This window comes from Channa argus, chromosome 3 (genome assembly GCF_033026475.1).
Source record: "Channa argus isolate prfri chromosome 3, Channa argus male v1.0, whole genome shotgun sequence".
Classification (NCBI taxonomy): domain Eukaryota; kingdom Metazoa; phylum Chordata; class Actinopteri; order Anabantiformes; family Channidae; genus Channa; species Channa argus.
In genome coordinates this window covers 12,050,160-12,065,628 of record NC_090199.1, presented here as the reverse complement: position 1 = coordinate 12,065,628, position 15,469 = coordinate 12,050,160, and the positions used below count along the sequence as shown (strand labels likewise).

Genomic DNA, 15,469 nt, shown 5'->3' with positions numbered 1-15,469 from the left:
ATGAGATGGAAAGCTGAGTGGTATTAAACTGACACCAGTGATTCTTTGTCTTTCTTGTCATTTGGGGTGTGTTATGAGGTTTTGTGTGTAAGTGGGAGGACAAGAGTTTTAGTAGCATTTATCATGCTCTGTCATGGTTATATCTGCTTTGTACTGTTTCAGCGTGTTCAATGCCATATACTTCAAACAATGATTTGAGAATCCTCAAATGAGTGTGGATACACATTAAATATGCTTTCAATATCACATGAACACCATTTTATGTACAAGTTCTGGTTTAAAATTACTTGAAATTCTTTTTATGACTTTGTAAAATAAAACAATTCCCCTTCTACTCGAAATACATCACAGGGAAACGTGATTAACCAAAGGGATGTAATACTGCAAGTTTCCATCTTTTAATCAGTGGATATTTTCTACTGGGGTGAGTGGCTTTTGCTAACATATTCTCTCTATGAGCAGCGTGGCCTTTGTTTATAAGAGACAAACAGAGAGCTGATTGTGGAGCAATGGAGCTGGGCCCACATGCCGTGAGGGGATCGAGGGAAAAGGATGAAGACGAGGAGGAGGGGAGTGGGGGAAGAGACTCTCCAACATAATTAACCTTCACTCTCTCTGTTAGCAATGGCCCATGCAGGGACCATGGACTTCGCACTGCCGCACCATGGGAATGTAGAAGAGGGAGGACACTTACTAGTACATGCCATTTGCACATAGAAAAAGCAGGTTAAAGTGTTGGCGTGAAGGTTAAACAAACAGTAGGAGGTAGGATATGCTGATAAAAATTAGATAAGTAAGTAAGTAAGGCAAGTCTCATCACCAGTTTAAAAAATGTGATTAACGAGGCTAATAATGGTGATGATTACTTGTATGTGCGCCTTTGCAGCGGTTAATCATGCAGCTTCTTCAACACTTCTGCCGACGCTGCTCGCTCCCCACAATAAATATGCAATCATTTACCTCCGTGCAGCAGGCGGCCGGGAGGCTGGGAGAAAACACTGTAAAACCGCACACACACAACTTATGTTGCGCTCTGTTTTCACTCAAAAACACACACATTACATGCCTGCTCAAGGGTGCAATAAATTATCCTTTGCTGTATGTGTGTGAGGATGTACAGTATTCATTTAGACGTGTTTGTGTATGGCCGTGGGTCAGGTATCATATTGTTCCGTTAAATAATGCAGCAATCCAAACTGAACAAGCACTAGTGGCACTTTTTTCTCTACACTGTGTCCTACTCTACATCGTCAATGGCTTCTTAAATGACCTCCCCTTCATTTTCATCTTCGCTTAGATATTGGAGCTTTTAATGCTGGTGTTTGATCGTGTGTTTACATGCCTCTGACTTTTCAGTCAGTCAGTGGACTAATCACACATGGAAAGGTACAGTACTCGGACCTCCCTGTTGCTGGATGTCAACAGCTGTGTGGGAGGTGTTGAGAACAGAAGCCAGGCAGGACTGCATATTATAATGCTATACACTGTTCATTCAGCTTTAAAAACTAAATTCAATGTGGGTTTTAGTCTAATGTTCTTTTATTTTCTAAAGACAATTTATTTGTGTTAAGTGATGTTTTGTTTTTAAAAAGAACAGCTTATTAATCACAATCTTAACACTGCTGGCAAGAAAATCTAATCAGGAGAAAGAATGGAGTTTATCTAATTTTCTACTAATAAACATTGTAAACATTTTTTATGCAAGTATCTTTGCACATGCAGCTTCCTAATTTAATTACAGCAAATGCTCCTATGAAAACAACCCAATTATTTTTTTATTTTATTGCTGTCATTTCACTCCAACATACATTATGCCATTAGAGGATTATTGAGGGAGAGATTTGATAATTCCTCTTGCTATGCACTGCCGTGCTTTCAGTTGTTTCCTTCCCTGTTTGAAGGTGTCGCAGAGTAATGTGTTCCACATGCCATGAGGAATCTATCCCCCAAAGACGAAATATGGAAACAATACTATGCTTACTATAGGTCTCACCCACTGCACACCCTTGGCTCACAGATGCATTATGTTCACAGCACAAATTGTCCCAAAAAAAGTTATGTTTTCTATGTGTTCTCCCACTTTGTTTGTTTAAATGTAATTTACATGATATGCTGGTGTTTCAAACTGTCTCTCTCTTTCTCTCACACACACTTCCAAGCTGACAAGGACAGAGAGTATATAGGAAGAATTGAGGTGTGACACTTTTTTCGTTCACTACACCTTAATGTACACATTGTAAACATTTTGGTGATAATGCAACTTTCTCTCTCCAACTGCTTCCCTTCTTCTTTTCTGATCATAATTTTTTTCTTCTCACTATTCTGTGAGCCACCATGGGATCATTACAGAATTAAAATTTTGGATTCACAGTATTCACCTAAGCACTGGTTAAACATTTGAGCAGTATCTGCTGATTTCCAGTGGTGCGTTCTTCTGTGGGCTAATTTCAGAAATTTCCATTTTTATCAAAAGTGTGTGTGTGTGTGTGTGTGCGTGCATGGAAGGGTACATCTATTTGGATGAATGTTATGCCTCAGCCTTATACATTCCTTAAATCTTTCCAAATCAAAGTTGGCTAACAACATCACCTGTGGCAGTACATCACATTGTTTTTACAATAAGAACACTGTAAGAAAACTCCATGTCATCTTGCTGCTGTTGGCATAGCTGCTTCAGGTAACCCCTGTCCTACTCCCCCTTCCCCTCTAACATTCATATTACTAGAATCCCATAGTCAACCGCTCTATTTAGATGCTCTTCGTGAATAAACAGTGGTAGAAAGAGATTCCACCAAAATAACGTAAGCAATAAAAGCTTTCGAAACAGAGCAGGGGTTTTGGTTGAAGACGGCAGTATTGGAGGAAGCGATGAGGGGTGGCAGAGCCAGTGTGTGGGTGAGACAAAACACTAAGGAAAAATCTAAAGCTCCCCGTGAGAGGATTTTTTTGGCCAATTGGAAGCATGCAGTAAGTTGCAACTTTGCCCTTACTTAATTGATAATAAAAGAAAAAAAACAAAATTGCATTTTTATCTGTATATTTGCATTCAAGTTTTTTTTAAGCAGCAAAAGAGATATTGTTAGATTTAGTGTGCTGCATGTGGTAGTGACACTACCACAATAAAAAAAAAAGTTGTTTATAATCCCTTTGACAGCCTGTTCTAGCCCAGGTCACAAGTGATGTTACGTACCTTCAGCATGTGTTATGGAATCAACCTGCGGCCTGTGCTGCAGTATACATATTCTGCAAAGCGGGTGTGCAGGACTGATACGTGCTAACAAGCTCAGGTGAGCATGACTAGCCTCACCTTTTAATGCGCTAATAAATGCAGTGGTTTGACAAACCGATATCTACGTTAATATATGCGCCTTCATCTCCCTATGACAAGGTGAAGTAGTGAGGGCAGGTAAACAACACACTGCAGCTGCAGGGTTGATGGGTATTTCCTAGTGCTTGTATGAATGTGTAAGCATGCTTTTCATCCTGACACCACACTCTTCTAAACTTATACTTGAGAAGGAGCAGATGTCCCTGAATCATTTTGTAGTGTTCTGTTAGCTAACAGATGTTAAGTGATAGTCTATCCAAGAAATATAATTCAGTTTTAAAGTCCTGCAGTTCAAACTTGTTTTATTAACACAAAGGCATATCTCACAGAAAGGCTAATATCTACTGGACTTTTTCTAATGTGGCTTTTATTAAGCCACTATATCCTTACATAAACAGAGAAATTGTATATTCTCTAGATTCATATCGTGCCATTATATAAACTGTAAAAGATGTTAAAGACAGAAATAAACATTTCCATTAAACCTACCCGCAACTCTTAAAATCACATTTGATTAAAATAGGTAAATTACCAAGTACATTATTAGCACTAACCTGTCTCGGCTCCTCCGAGAAGGGAAAGCAGCATTGCAGCCAGCCACAGTGCACACATGCATCTCTTTGAGGTGCACGTTTTTGTAGTGCAGTTTCATGCTATAGGAGCTCTTGAAGCTCTTCTTACACACGTAGCAGATCTTAGGGTCGGGACTTGAGCATGGATCTCCCTCTGGTGATTGAGAAGATGGGAACTTGGGTGGACTGGCACCATAGCCCATTGAAGAGATGAAGCTCTCGTGCAGAGCAGCCATGCTTGCAGCAGCGGCAGCAGCTGCTGCCATGCCTCCATTATAGAGACCATACTGGCCCATGCAAAACATGTCATAAGTAGGATCGTTGAGTTCTTCCTTGATCTTGATAGAGGGTTGATGAGGGGATGGTGAGGAATGGCCCTTCTCTTCCATCTCCTTTCTCAAATGTCCATCCTCACAACCCTCATTGTCCATTTCCTTGTCCAGACCCCTTCCACCTCTGCCATGTTTTTGTTGTTCCTCCTCATCCATCAGCTCATCACGGTAGAACATCTTGGAATCAGAGGTTTCAGACTCATTCTCAAAGTCTCTCTCATGGTCCTGGTCCTCAGAAGTGAAGCTGTCCATACAGTGTAGTTCACCAGAGCCTTGTAGATCATTTCCACCCCTGCTGTCACTACCAGCCCCTTCCCGGCACTCATCTTCACTTTGTCTCATCATGCCTCTCAAAGCTATACCAGGGCTCATTTCATCCTGGGAGGGGGATTGCTGCCCACTACCACCACTGTGGTTGCCAGTACCACTGCCAGTGTTGTTGTTGCTGTTACAGTTTCCATTAATTTTGATATTGTTGTGTAGAAGGGATGACTGGTGGTGGTGGTGGTGGTGGTGGTGGTGGTGATGATTATGGTGTATAGTATCGTCATCATCTTCATCTTTGTCCTCATATTCATCTGCCACATCAATGACTTCTTTTTCAATCTTCACAGGCATGCTGGATTTACGAGGCTTCTTTTTTGGTGTGGGATCACTGTTCCCAGTGTTGAAGTCGTGATTGGCACTAGGTGTAGATAAGCGATGGGACATGGGTCCTGCCTCAGACACATGAATGTTATTGTGTGAAGCCACGGCAGCAGCCAGGATTTGTTGTTGCTGGTCCATCAGGGTGGTACTGTTGGTGGTGGTGGGCAGGATGGGGCTGGTGGGCAGTGACACTGGAGGACTAACAAGGTCCGCAGGGGATAGTAGTGTACGGTAGAATGGGGGCACAGGCTGTACTGGCTGCACTGACTTCAGAGAGGGAAACACCAGTGGACTTTGCAGGGGAGACTGAAGCATAGGGTCTACTGGTGGAGTAGTGAAGCCCAGTGGTGGTCTTCCAGGGCTGGTGAGTGTGAAGCCACCATTCTTGGTGCTTGAGATGACAGGTGTGCCAGTGGTTGAATTGGCACGAATGAGGTCTTTGTCACGGTTATTTCGCAGCATGGGCATGTGCAACCGTGGATTGGGATTGGCACTGTGACGGTTGCGGCTGCGTAGTGAGCTGAAAACCATATTGCAGCCCTCAATGGTGCATCTGTGTTTAATCTTCAAGTGTACAGCATTATAGTGTATCTTAAGTGTACCTTTGTCGTAAAAGGTTTTGCCACAAGAGTTACAGCAAACACGACCCTTGCGTGAGGTGGCTCCCATGCGGCGCATGCGATGCATCTTGGAGGAAAAGGAAGGATGAGAGATGGTTTTGGACTGCTCGTCCTTTACAAAGTGGTGGTGAACCTGGTGGTCGCTCATGGTGTTGGGTTGCTGAGGTTGATTCTGGGACTGCTGTTGGCCCTGTTGCTGCTGTTGCTGGAGCTGTGCCTGTTGTTGTTGCTGTTGTTGAGCCTGCTGGGTGGAAGGGGTTGGCGAGATGGGTGATGCCCTGTTACTGGGCTCTGTCTTGGGTTCGATGTTGTTAAGAGTTCCCAGGGGCCCACGGCTAGGGCTCTGGCCTGTGCGGAAGGGTGAAAGGGAGACTTCTGACTCACTGGTCTCCACCTTTTCACCTTGGTTTGGCAGACTGGGCTGACGCAGTCGGAGAGTAGACTGCTCTAGAGGCAGACCATTGGGGGGCAAGCCAAGCATGGGGGCAGAAACTGGGTTGATGTACTGGAAGGGCAGGAGAAAGGCTAAACTGTTGGGGATATTCTCAAAATGGTGAATGCTTGATGGGCTGCTGTTTTCCAGGTGTGTCAGGAGCCCCGGGCTGCGGGTCCTGTTGTTGCTTTCAATGAATGTCCTAATCCCAGAGTCCGTCTTGGAGGAGGGAACTGTAACTGCCTGACCTTCCTTCTCCTGAATGGCCATAAGCTCCACAATAGATTTGGTCTCACCAAAGCGCAGGAACTGCTGGAGGGTGATGATCTCCTCTTCCCGGGACATGATGGTCCAGCGGTCCAGCACCTTGCCTGCAGCATCCTAGAGGCCCCAGAAGAGAGAAGACAGAAATACAAACTGTTATTGATTTTGCATAATCAGTGTGGACAAAGGAGAAGATAGAGCAGGGGTTAGTTTGTAAGGGCGAGCTTCTCTGCTCATAAAATTCATCAGCCCCCCGGAGCAATATGTAACTAACAGAGCCTTGACGAAAATCTGCCCCTTTCACTGTCCCTGTTTCCTATCCATTTTTCACTTATTAATTTTCTTTGTAAGTCAGGCCTGCAAATGTGATCATTAATCACACAGTGATGAGTGTAGACAAGAGTTTAATTGAGTCTCAAGCAAACAAATCAAAAGCACCGAGGTGGGGCTATTAGAAGGTCTGTGCAACTTTCCATATTGTAGGGGTGTTAAGCTGTTAGGCTTATAAGGCTTTGTAAAAGACACGAACTTATGCTGGGACTCCCTCTGTACACAACCTGTACCTAGGGATATTTTCAAAATTGTGTGAGTCAGAAAAAAAATTGAGGAAATAATAGAATTATTAATGCACGCCACTAATTGCACCTTGGTTGGCAGGCATTCTTCACATTGAGTCCTTCATCTCTTAGGCAGTCAAATGCTTAAGGGAGTATGGGACTACTATGTTTCAGGGAATAGCTTTGGACAGTCAAAGAAAAAAAATGCCCTGACAATGGGGTTGAGCTTAAGTTCCCTTCATAGCACAGGCTGTATATTTATCATGCGTTTATGTTAGTGACATCTAGAGGATGTATAATATTTGTAACTCAAATAAATAGGTCATTAGGGTTTAAAGCATTTCTGTTTCACCTTAAATGTAAAGGGTGAAATATTGGAAAGTGAGGTTGCAATTTAGTTGGCAGTGGGTGTCTGTGAAAATGGGCAAAATGTGAATTAACAAATGTTAGTAGCTAATTTTACTATTTCTGCATTTTTTAAGCCCTGTAAATTGTGAGGAACAATATGCCATCATAGGAAAGCAGTGAATGTAGTGGGAAGAACTCTTTTATTCCTTATAGACTACTTTACTATAATTAGCTGGTGTCTTTCGGAGATGTGCTATTAACAGCTGAAAAATTAAAAGCTCCCTGCAAATATGCACTTTGTCAAACATCAAGAGTTGGCAGTGGATTCTGGAAAAGAATCTTGGCTGATCCTGAGAAACACCTTTTGTGACTAAGCTACTGCGTTTTGGGCAATAAATGATTCCTTTGGTACTTGTTGTACCTATCTCGCATGTCTTCCTGCTTCATTGCCCTTCACACAATTATACGGAAACTGCTGCCACTGATTTTGTTTTTTAAGATTGTGCGGGTTTTTGTGTAATAGAGATAGGAAAGAGAGAGACACAGATGCAATATAGTGTAAATACTACTGTTCACACGGGTTCCTGGCGGACCAGGCACAAGTGACATCAAGGGAATAATGCAAGCGATGACAATTAGTCACAGAGAAACATTTCATATGTGCTCTTAGCTGCTGGCATCTATAAAAGATAAATGGCAACTCTTGTGAGTAAAAAGCTGTAAAAACCAACATCACAAAGCACAAAGGGCCTGTAAGGAGAAAACAGAAGATAAATGTTTAAAGAGAGACAGCAAAAAGAGAGAGTACAGGAGAGACACAGAGGAAGAACAGCAGAAAAACATAGAAAATAAAAGTGTGAGTGGTTTCATATTATGCCCTCAGATATACTGGAGAAATAGATTCTTCTGAGACAAAACATCAATAGTCACTGGGGTATTTGTTGTTAAATATACATTAAAAAACATTTTACACTTTCATTCTTAGTGCGCTCTGGAGTTTTTTTGCCTGAAGGTATAACTTTAAATTCTAGCCCGGGCACTATTTTTTCATACTGCCTGCCCATCTGGGCATTAGTACTTCCATTTGATTTAATTGAAACACAAAATGAAAGCAAATTAGAAAGTGAATCTTTAAATAGTTCTACAACCAAAACATTTCTGAAGAAATTGTAGTTCCAAAAAGTGGAGCAGTTTATTATATTTTCTAGTGACAGAAAAGATTTACACATTTAAAAGGTACCATACAGTTACAACTCTGAAAATGAGTGGAATAAATATGATTAAAATGCCTTTCTTCTATAAATCTGTCTCATAAGCAGCCGATAGCAATAGAGCATTTTCACTTTTGGTATAATTTACATTGTATGTTTTATTCAATTTAAGCCAGTTTCATACATCTTAATATTATTTCTAACCTTCCTGTTTTTATAACTGCTTTTCAAATTAAGATTTAACTGTCATTCATAAGAAACAATATTAAGAGCTTCAATAATAAATGATAACCATTTGTCTTGAGCTATAAGTTGCATTGTTGTGTTTTTGTTTGTTTTAACACCAAGATTGCCTGTTTGGAGTTGCCCTTTGAACTCACGTGATGCTATCCAGGCCTTCAACCACCTCAACCTTTCACAGAATCAAGTAGTGCTTAGACATTTATTTTATCCTCTAGTCCTGCCCTGTGCCTTTGCTCACCCACTCATAAAGTCAAACAAAAGCCAAAGCACAATGACATGGGCCAAACTGCAACCCATTAGTGTGTGGAAGGGCCAGCCAGCTGTCAGAACAGGTCAGCAGTTCTGCAATGCACTGGACCTCATGAGCTGGCTAGAGTATGATGTTCAAGCGCTCCCTATTCATTGGTTAATTTGTTTTGGAGGCCAGTCAACAGGCATTGCATGGTCAGGCTCAGGCTTGGAGCAGAGAGTCAACAGAAATTCAAAGATCATGCAAGTTGGTTTTATACCTGCAATCTTCAATTCCAGACAAAAAATGTTTAATGCAGATAACCCCCATAACACATTACAATCAATCAAAGGCCAGAAAAAACATGCGTGTATTATATGAAGGTGAGTATGTGTTGACACACATTTGCAGACAAACGCAGGTCCCTGTAGTCCTTACTACAGTAAGTCTCACAACTACACTCCCTTGCATTAGCCCTGTGATGCTGTGAGAGAAACAAATATGCCATTAGAAGCACTTTTACAAGTAGGCACTCATCTTCCAATTAGCTTAATGTGGCCCTCTTTCCCCTATATTTTCCAGGCGTGCCCCACCTCTTCTTGTACACTCCCTCCAGTAAAATCTCATTAATCCATCCCTCCCCCATCTCCCCCCATGCTATGACATATTAGTCTGTCATTATGCATCCCAGAGTCCTTTAAACAATACAGCTAAACCTCTGTTTGCCAGGTTAATGACTATTAGCCAATAATTACAGCAGAGAGACGATGGGGTACCCACTTTATCTGGTGGACAGCCTGCTGCTGTTAGTTTATTTTATCTGTATGCCTCCATGTCTCTCACATTTAATCTAGCAGCCCCTGTATTTATTCATGTCTGTGCCACTGCAATGCATTCTTAATTCATGTCAGTCTCTAATACTGTGGTGCTGGATGATGTGTAGTGGGTGTGTAGTGGCGTATACACATTGCAAATTGCTGACAATGAGGATGAGCAAATGATGGCCTTGTCATGGGCCAGGGCACCACTGTCAGTTAAAACAAATCAGGCAATTATGCATTTAGCAGGTTATGTGCTGGGCTGTATTAAGAGATGGGCTACGGAGCGCTGCTAGGTTATACGATGTACACTAGGGATTAGCAGCTTAACGTGTATATGTTTTTCTCTAATCACCACTTATCATACTCAGTGACTACTCGGCAAGCATTGGGAGTATTTCCATAGACATACAAGAACAGACTCAAAGGAAATATTTGCTATAAATACATTGTTTTGAGCTGTGCTGGTGTACAGTAGATCAAAAGGGTGACCTCCAACCCCCCGAGTGCATCTGACACATTTGATATTTACCTTTTATGTGAACAATAAATTATTACAATGCGTTATGTACTGTACCTTATGTATCTGTGTAGGATGACAGATACACTGGTTATACATTAACAGAAAGGCTGTTCCTTCTATCATAAGACAGCTTCAGTTGCAAGGGATCCATTCTCACAATGGGAAAGTGAACCATGGGAACCACATTGATTCACCAGTCACCTTGCAGTGAATGCGATCTCCACTAAGCCTCGAGGGGATCCCCATTGATCTCCAGTTCTCCTTTCAGATCCAGTTCCTTAAAAAAAAAATGCTCCATCTCTGTGTTCGTCACTTCAAGGAAGGTTAACTAGAAGTTCCTTGTGATCTAAGAAGGTCTTGAACCTTTCTGTTTCCTTTTCCATATTCTATTTCTCTCCTGACCCCATCACACGTTGTATGAATAATGCAGAGGATCTAGTGGTGAGGGGTGCCATAGGGGATGGGTTCACGCAAAGCCCACTGCCTCAAGCCATCACATCAGAGGGCAAGAGCTCCCCAGAAGGAGGCTGTTCCCCCATTGGCTTCCCAATAGCAGGTCAGAGGTCAGAAGTGAACAACCAGCTCTACTTCTTCCTCTGTGATGGGCTGCGGGGAAATCAGTAGCTACGTCCAGCTGTGGGTGGAGGACATTTGTAAGAATAATAGAGGATGAAATTTGAACTCTGAGATCATGGTAAATTCCTCCTTTATGCTTTTCACTTCAAAAGATTTTTTTACTTTAGATGTGACCACATGCATTCAGTGTTTTAATGTGATAGGCATTGATTTGTATGTTTTATGAGGTAATCTACACTCAGCAGTAAAACCAAATCATCCTATCAGGGGACAGACATAAGTAGTGTCTGTAACAATTATGTCACCTTATGATTGCTTATTGCAAAGACAGACATTTCTCAGAAATCAAAAACGATCCCTTTTTAAAATACATACGGAACAAACTGAACACTGTGGTATCTTTCGGTGTCTACAGTTGTCTTCCAATACATCAGATAGTAAAACTAACAACAGCAAATTGAAATTTGAGTTCTGAAACGTTCCCACGCTGTCTTTTTGAGATACTCTGGAGAAGATTGTACAAAGAATAGCATACTGGTGTCATGTTGAACATCAGCAGACAGCCTTGATCACTCTCTAAAAGTGGCCTGGTTTTAATAACTGACAATTTGCAGTTACATTTGGTAGGAAATGTTTGAAAGGGAATTTTAAAACAGCTACTGAAAAAGATGTTGTATTTTAATGCCACTAAAAGCTTCAACACAATAAAGATAAGATTTACAAAGCTAAATATGTTGAAATGCGATGGCAACAAATCTTAGCACTGATAGAGAAAAGTGACTCACAATGGCTAGACATGCCAAATTCTGTTTTCCATAGGACGTCAACCCCATTTAAAGACTGCTGACTTGAAAATGCAGTTGATTCGATAAAGTCAAGACAGGACCCTCTGCATGAGCTCATATTCCTGATTAGAACTCGAAACAGAGCTATTCAAGTTTGATTCTTACTTTATAATTTAATTAACGGCCATGCAAAGAGCACTGCCTCGGCCAGTGTTATGCTCATCAATGCCAGAGACAACTGCTTGCTGGGCTCTGATCTGAGTAAATGTGAAGAGGCCACGAGGCTTATTTTGCCCGGCCAGGCAGACTGATCAGGCCACTAGATACCCTGCTTTCACCTCTCAACCTGATTTAACTCATGGTGTTAGTTGTTGCTAAGGGCACACTAATCGACGGAAGTGAGATTTATAGTGCAGTTCCAGACTGCAAGGTTGGGACGGGAGACCAGAGGGGATTATTATTGAGGACTTTACCACAGATGCGTGAGTCACAATCGGGAACATCCCAGGTTCCAGGTGGCCTTTAGTAAACAGTTTTCATTTCTTTTTCCACTGACTTGTCTTTTTTCATAATTTGTTCCTGAAAACAGACTCATCATTTTTTAAAAGGTCTCGAAACCTCCGATTCCTCTAAATCCCACTGACCCCCACCTCCACCATCTCCATCCTTTTTTTGTTAAAGCTGTCCCTCAGCATCTCTAAAAAGTGGAAAGGACAGTGGGCCGCAGCCTAGCAGAGATGCAGATGGGGCAGCACGTGGAAGCCATTTCAGGGCTCGGTGCACTGCTGAGGAAAGTCGACTGTTCTCTGAGTTCAGAACCTCTAAAGAACCGCCTTGCGGCACTTACATGTGCAGTGTCTGAGTCTGGACTGATGTATTGATTCGCTGTCTCTTTTCACAAAGCATACACAATAACGTTGGCTTGCCTCCTCCAACTGTGCTAAGGAACCGTAGCCGTAGTCAATGTGTAAAACTCAGCGGACCTATCACTGAGCTAGAGGGGATGCCTCAGAGAAGAGGGGTTCAGTGATAGAAACAGCGAGGGAACGCCTGATGGTTCACATTAATTGAGGATGATTCGTGTGATCTGCTGGATCTGGATGCAGCAGCCAGCTCTGTCATGGGCCTGGGAGACAGATGTGGGGGCCGCTGTGCTCCCTCCAGGGCCAATGGAGAGCAGTGAGGCGGCTGAGAAATGGTCTGTCTGTCCAGTGTGTAGGGGTGGGGGGAAGCTGACAACCTGCTTTTTTTTCCCTTTTATAGCACATATCCTTTGTCTTGATTGCTATTTTGGCAGCATCATAGTGCTGAGAAGGTGCATTAACATATGCTCACAATTTGCTCTTTGGCCACATAGTTACATGTTTGTACTGCATCTCGATATATCATTTATTTATTTAATTTTTTAAATTAATATTATTTTTGCTTATCCCGTGAGTTCAGTGTCGCCACAGCGGATCATTGTCCACATGTTGAATTGGTAGTTTTTATGGCGGATGCCCTTCCTGACGCAACCCTCACCAATTATTTTTTTAAAATCCTTACATGAGGGGGGATTCTCATAAAACCAATACATGGCAGGTTGTCCCTAACTATACTGTGAATACATCTTGAAATAGTTGCAACATTAGTTGCTACTCTCGGACAAATTCTTATACAATGTGGAATGTAACACTGTGTTGAGAACAAAATAATCCAAACACCACGTTCATGTGACTATGTAAAAGGAAATAGATGTGAGTAGATAATGGATTGTACTGTAGGTAAACTTCCCAAGTCATTTTGTTTTGGTCTAGCTGGGAAAAGATAGAAGTGTCTATAACACAGACACACTGCATTAGAGAAGCTTTTCAGCTTTCTCCTGTGCTTCTGCTATGGAGGAGGAAAGAGAATAAGCTAATGGACTCTTTACTTAATGTGATCAGAGCCATTATTGACATGCTGCCAGGAAGATGCAAGACCATTAACTCGAGCCTCCTTCTCTGGTACCTTCCCTCCACCCTACTGCTTTCCCCAACAGTATTTCACTGCCAGCCTCACTCACATACAAAGGAAGGGCCACTGAGGTGGTCTGGGTCCCCCAAAGGAGTCTATGTTTGTCATGTTAACTAGGAATCTATGATGCAGATGGTTGTTGGAGAGTTAGCAACAATGTGTTGCTCTGGGCTCTGTAATTGTAAATCAGTCATCCTGACAGTATACAATAATAGCATTTGTACAAAGGGGTATCAATGAGTGCCGGACAAGTGCTTTTTTTAAGCAGCATGTCCTGATGGTGTAGTTATATTACTGTAGTATATGCAGCGATTTAAAGTGTGTTTCTTTTTACTTGGATCTGCGTAATAAGGCAAAAGTTACACTTAAAAAACTGGGTGAAATATTAATTGCATAGTAAAACTGAATTAATTAACCCAGCTCCTTTTGGTTTATTTTACATATGACAGGAAATCACGCACATTGTATTTTATTTTTTTGTGTATTTCTTCCCTTTGACACGTCTAAAAAAAAAATTTAGGCATACAACAGTTGTTGTTTTTTTTATATTTTTGCATGATGTTAAATACTGCAATTCAGGTCAAAAGTAGTCCTTAATTAATAATAATAATAATAATAATAATAATAATTTCATTGTTAGACCTCAGAGTAATCACATTTTACTTTTATTTTATTAAAGAGAGAAGACATATTTGTCTAGACAGATTTATTAGGTGTAGATTTGTCTTAAGTTTAAATTACAGTGATATTAATGTGTATCATTCAGTGCAAGGTATTTTGTTGTTTTATCAAAATAAAATAGTGCTCTTAAAATTTTTAATTGTTCCAAATTACAAATGGTGCAGTTTCCCTGCTGTTAAAGTGCTTTCCTGGAATTGTTGCCTGGCATGGTTCATTCATCTTGGAGGCGGAGGGTGCCATTCTGGCTGCAGTGTAATTTACACTACCCCAATGTATGTGCCAGAACACATCTATCCCTGTGGCCCTGGGGCTCACATCGCCATAGTCCCAGAGGATGTTGCTGTTTATATGTGCCTGTATGCATGTGTGTGTTTGATTGTGCATGTGTCTGTGATCATGTGGGTACAACAGGAAGTGGTGGTCAGGTCTCTTGGGGCATGGTTCCAGGTCCCTGGGCCTGTCTACTGCCATAAGTTTCAGAATGGTGATTACTTACTGAAAAAATAAACACCATTACCATCTGGTGCTGCCCCTTTGTACTGTAACTTATACATCAGGAAAAGCTATAGACCATCAAAACATACAGAATGGAGAACAATAACAGAAAAAAATCAAATCTGTACTGTAAAGATTTTTTTTTATCCTTTTACATGTTTGCATATACAGTTTTTCTCTCTTTGGTTGAATATTTTTAAGTTTGTATGCCCATAATAAAACAGTTAATTAAGCAAAGGTCTATATGAGAGGGCAGATCACGAGGAACAAAAGGTTTACTGGGATGCATGGTGTGAAAGTTGATGGGGGTCATTCAAGATTGTTGAGGCCTTGCAGAGCCAGCAGATGTTTGATCAATCCACAGCACATCTGGTCCTCAACACACTCAATCCATTTCACTCCACTTCTCCTTTTTAGAATTTCATTGTTCCTCACGGTCTACTAAACTCCATATTCCCCCTTGTGGGCCACAAATATATATTCAATCATTAATACTATCCACTTAAGGTAATTCCAGCATATTTTGTTTTGCATTTGATTTGAAGTTTATTTACTTTATAGATTTCAATATTTGTTCCTCGTCAATACCACAATTGCTGCATGAGGTCCCCTTCTTCAAACGGGTTCTAAGGGGTACAGTAATTCACAACAAGAAACTCCAAACCCAGTGGCACTAGTGGGGGAAATGAAAACTGTCATTCTTATTGTAGTGAGCCCTGGGAGGGTCATACAGTGCTTAACAGCTTCATTGTTTCTTTTATTGTTGGAAACAGAGAGGGGTGTGTACTCTACAGGTTTCTAAATTCTGGAG

General features: G+C 41.5%; 1 protein-coding gene across 6 annotated transcripts in view; it reads right to left on the bottom strand.

The window, feature by feature from the left end:
* bnc2 (basonuclin zinc finger protein 2) overlaps positions 1–15,469 on the bottom strand; it is a 160,375-nt gene that overhangs the window by 8,116 nt on the left and 136,790 nt on the right. For all 6 annotated transcript variants that reach the window (XM_067496736.1, XM_067496739.1, XM_067496733.1 and 3 more), the window contains one exon: positions 3,883–6,314. In XM_067496736.1, the coding sequence (XP_067352837.1) occupies positions 3,883–6,314 (2,432 nt within the window). The remainder of the gene's footprint in view (positions 1–3,882; positions 6,315–15,469) is intronic.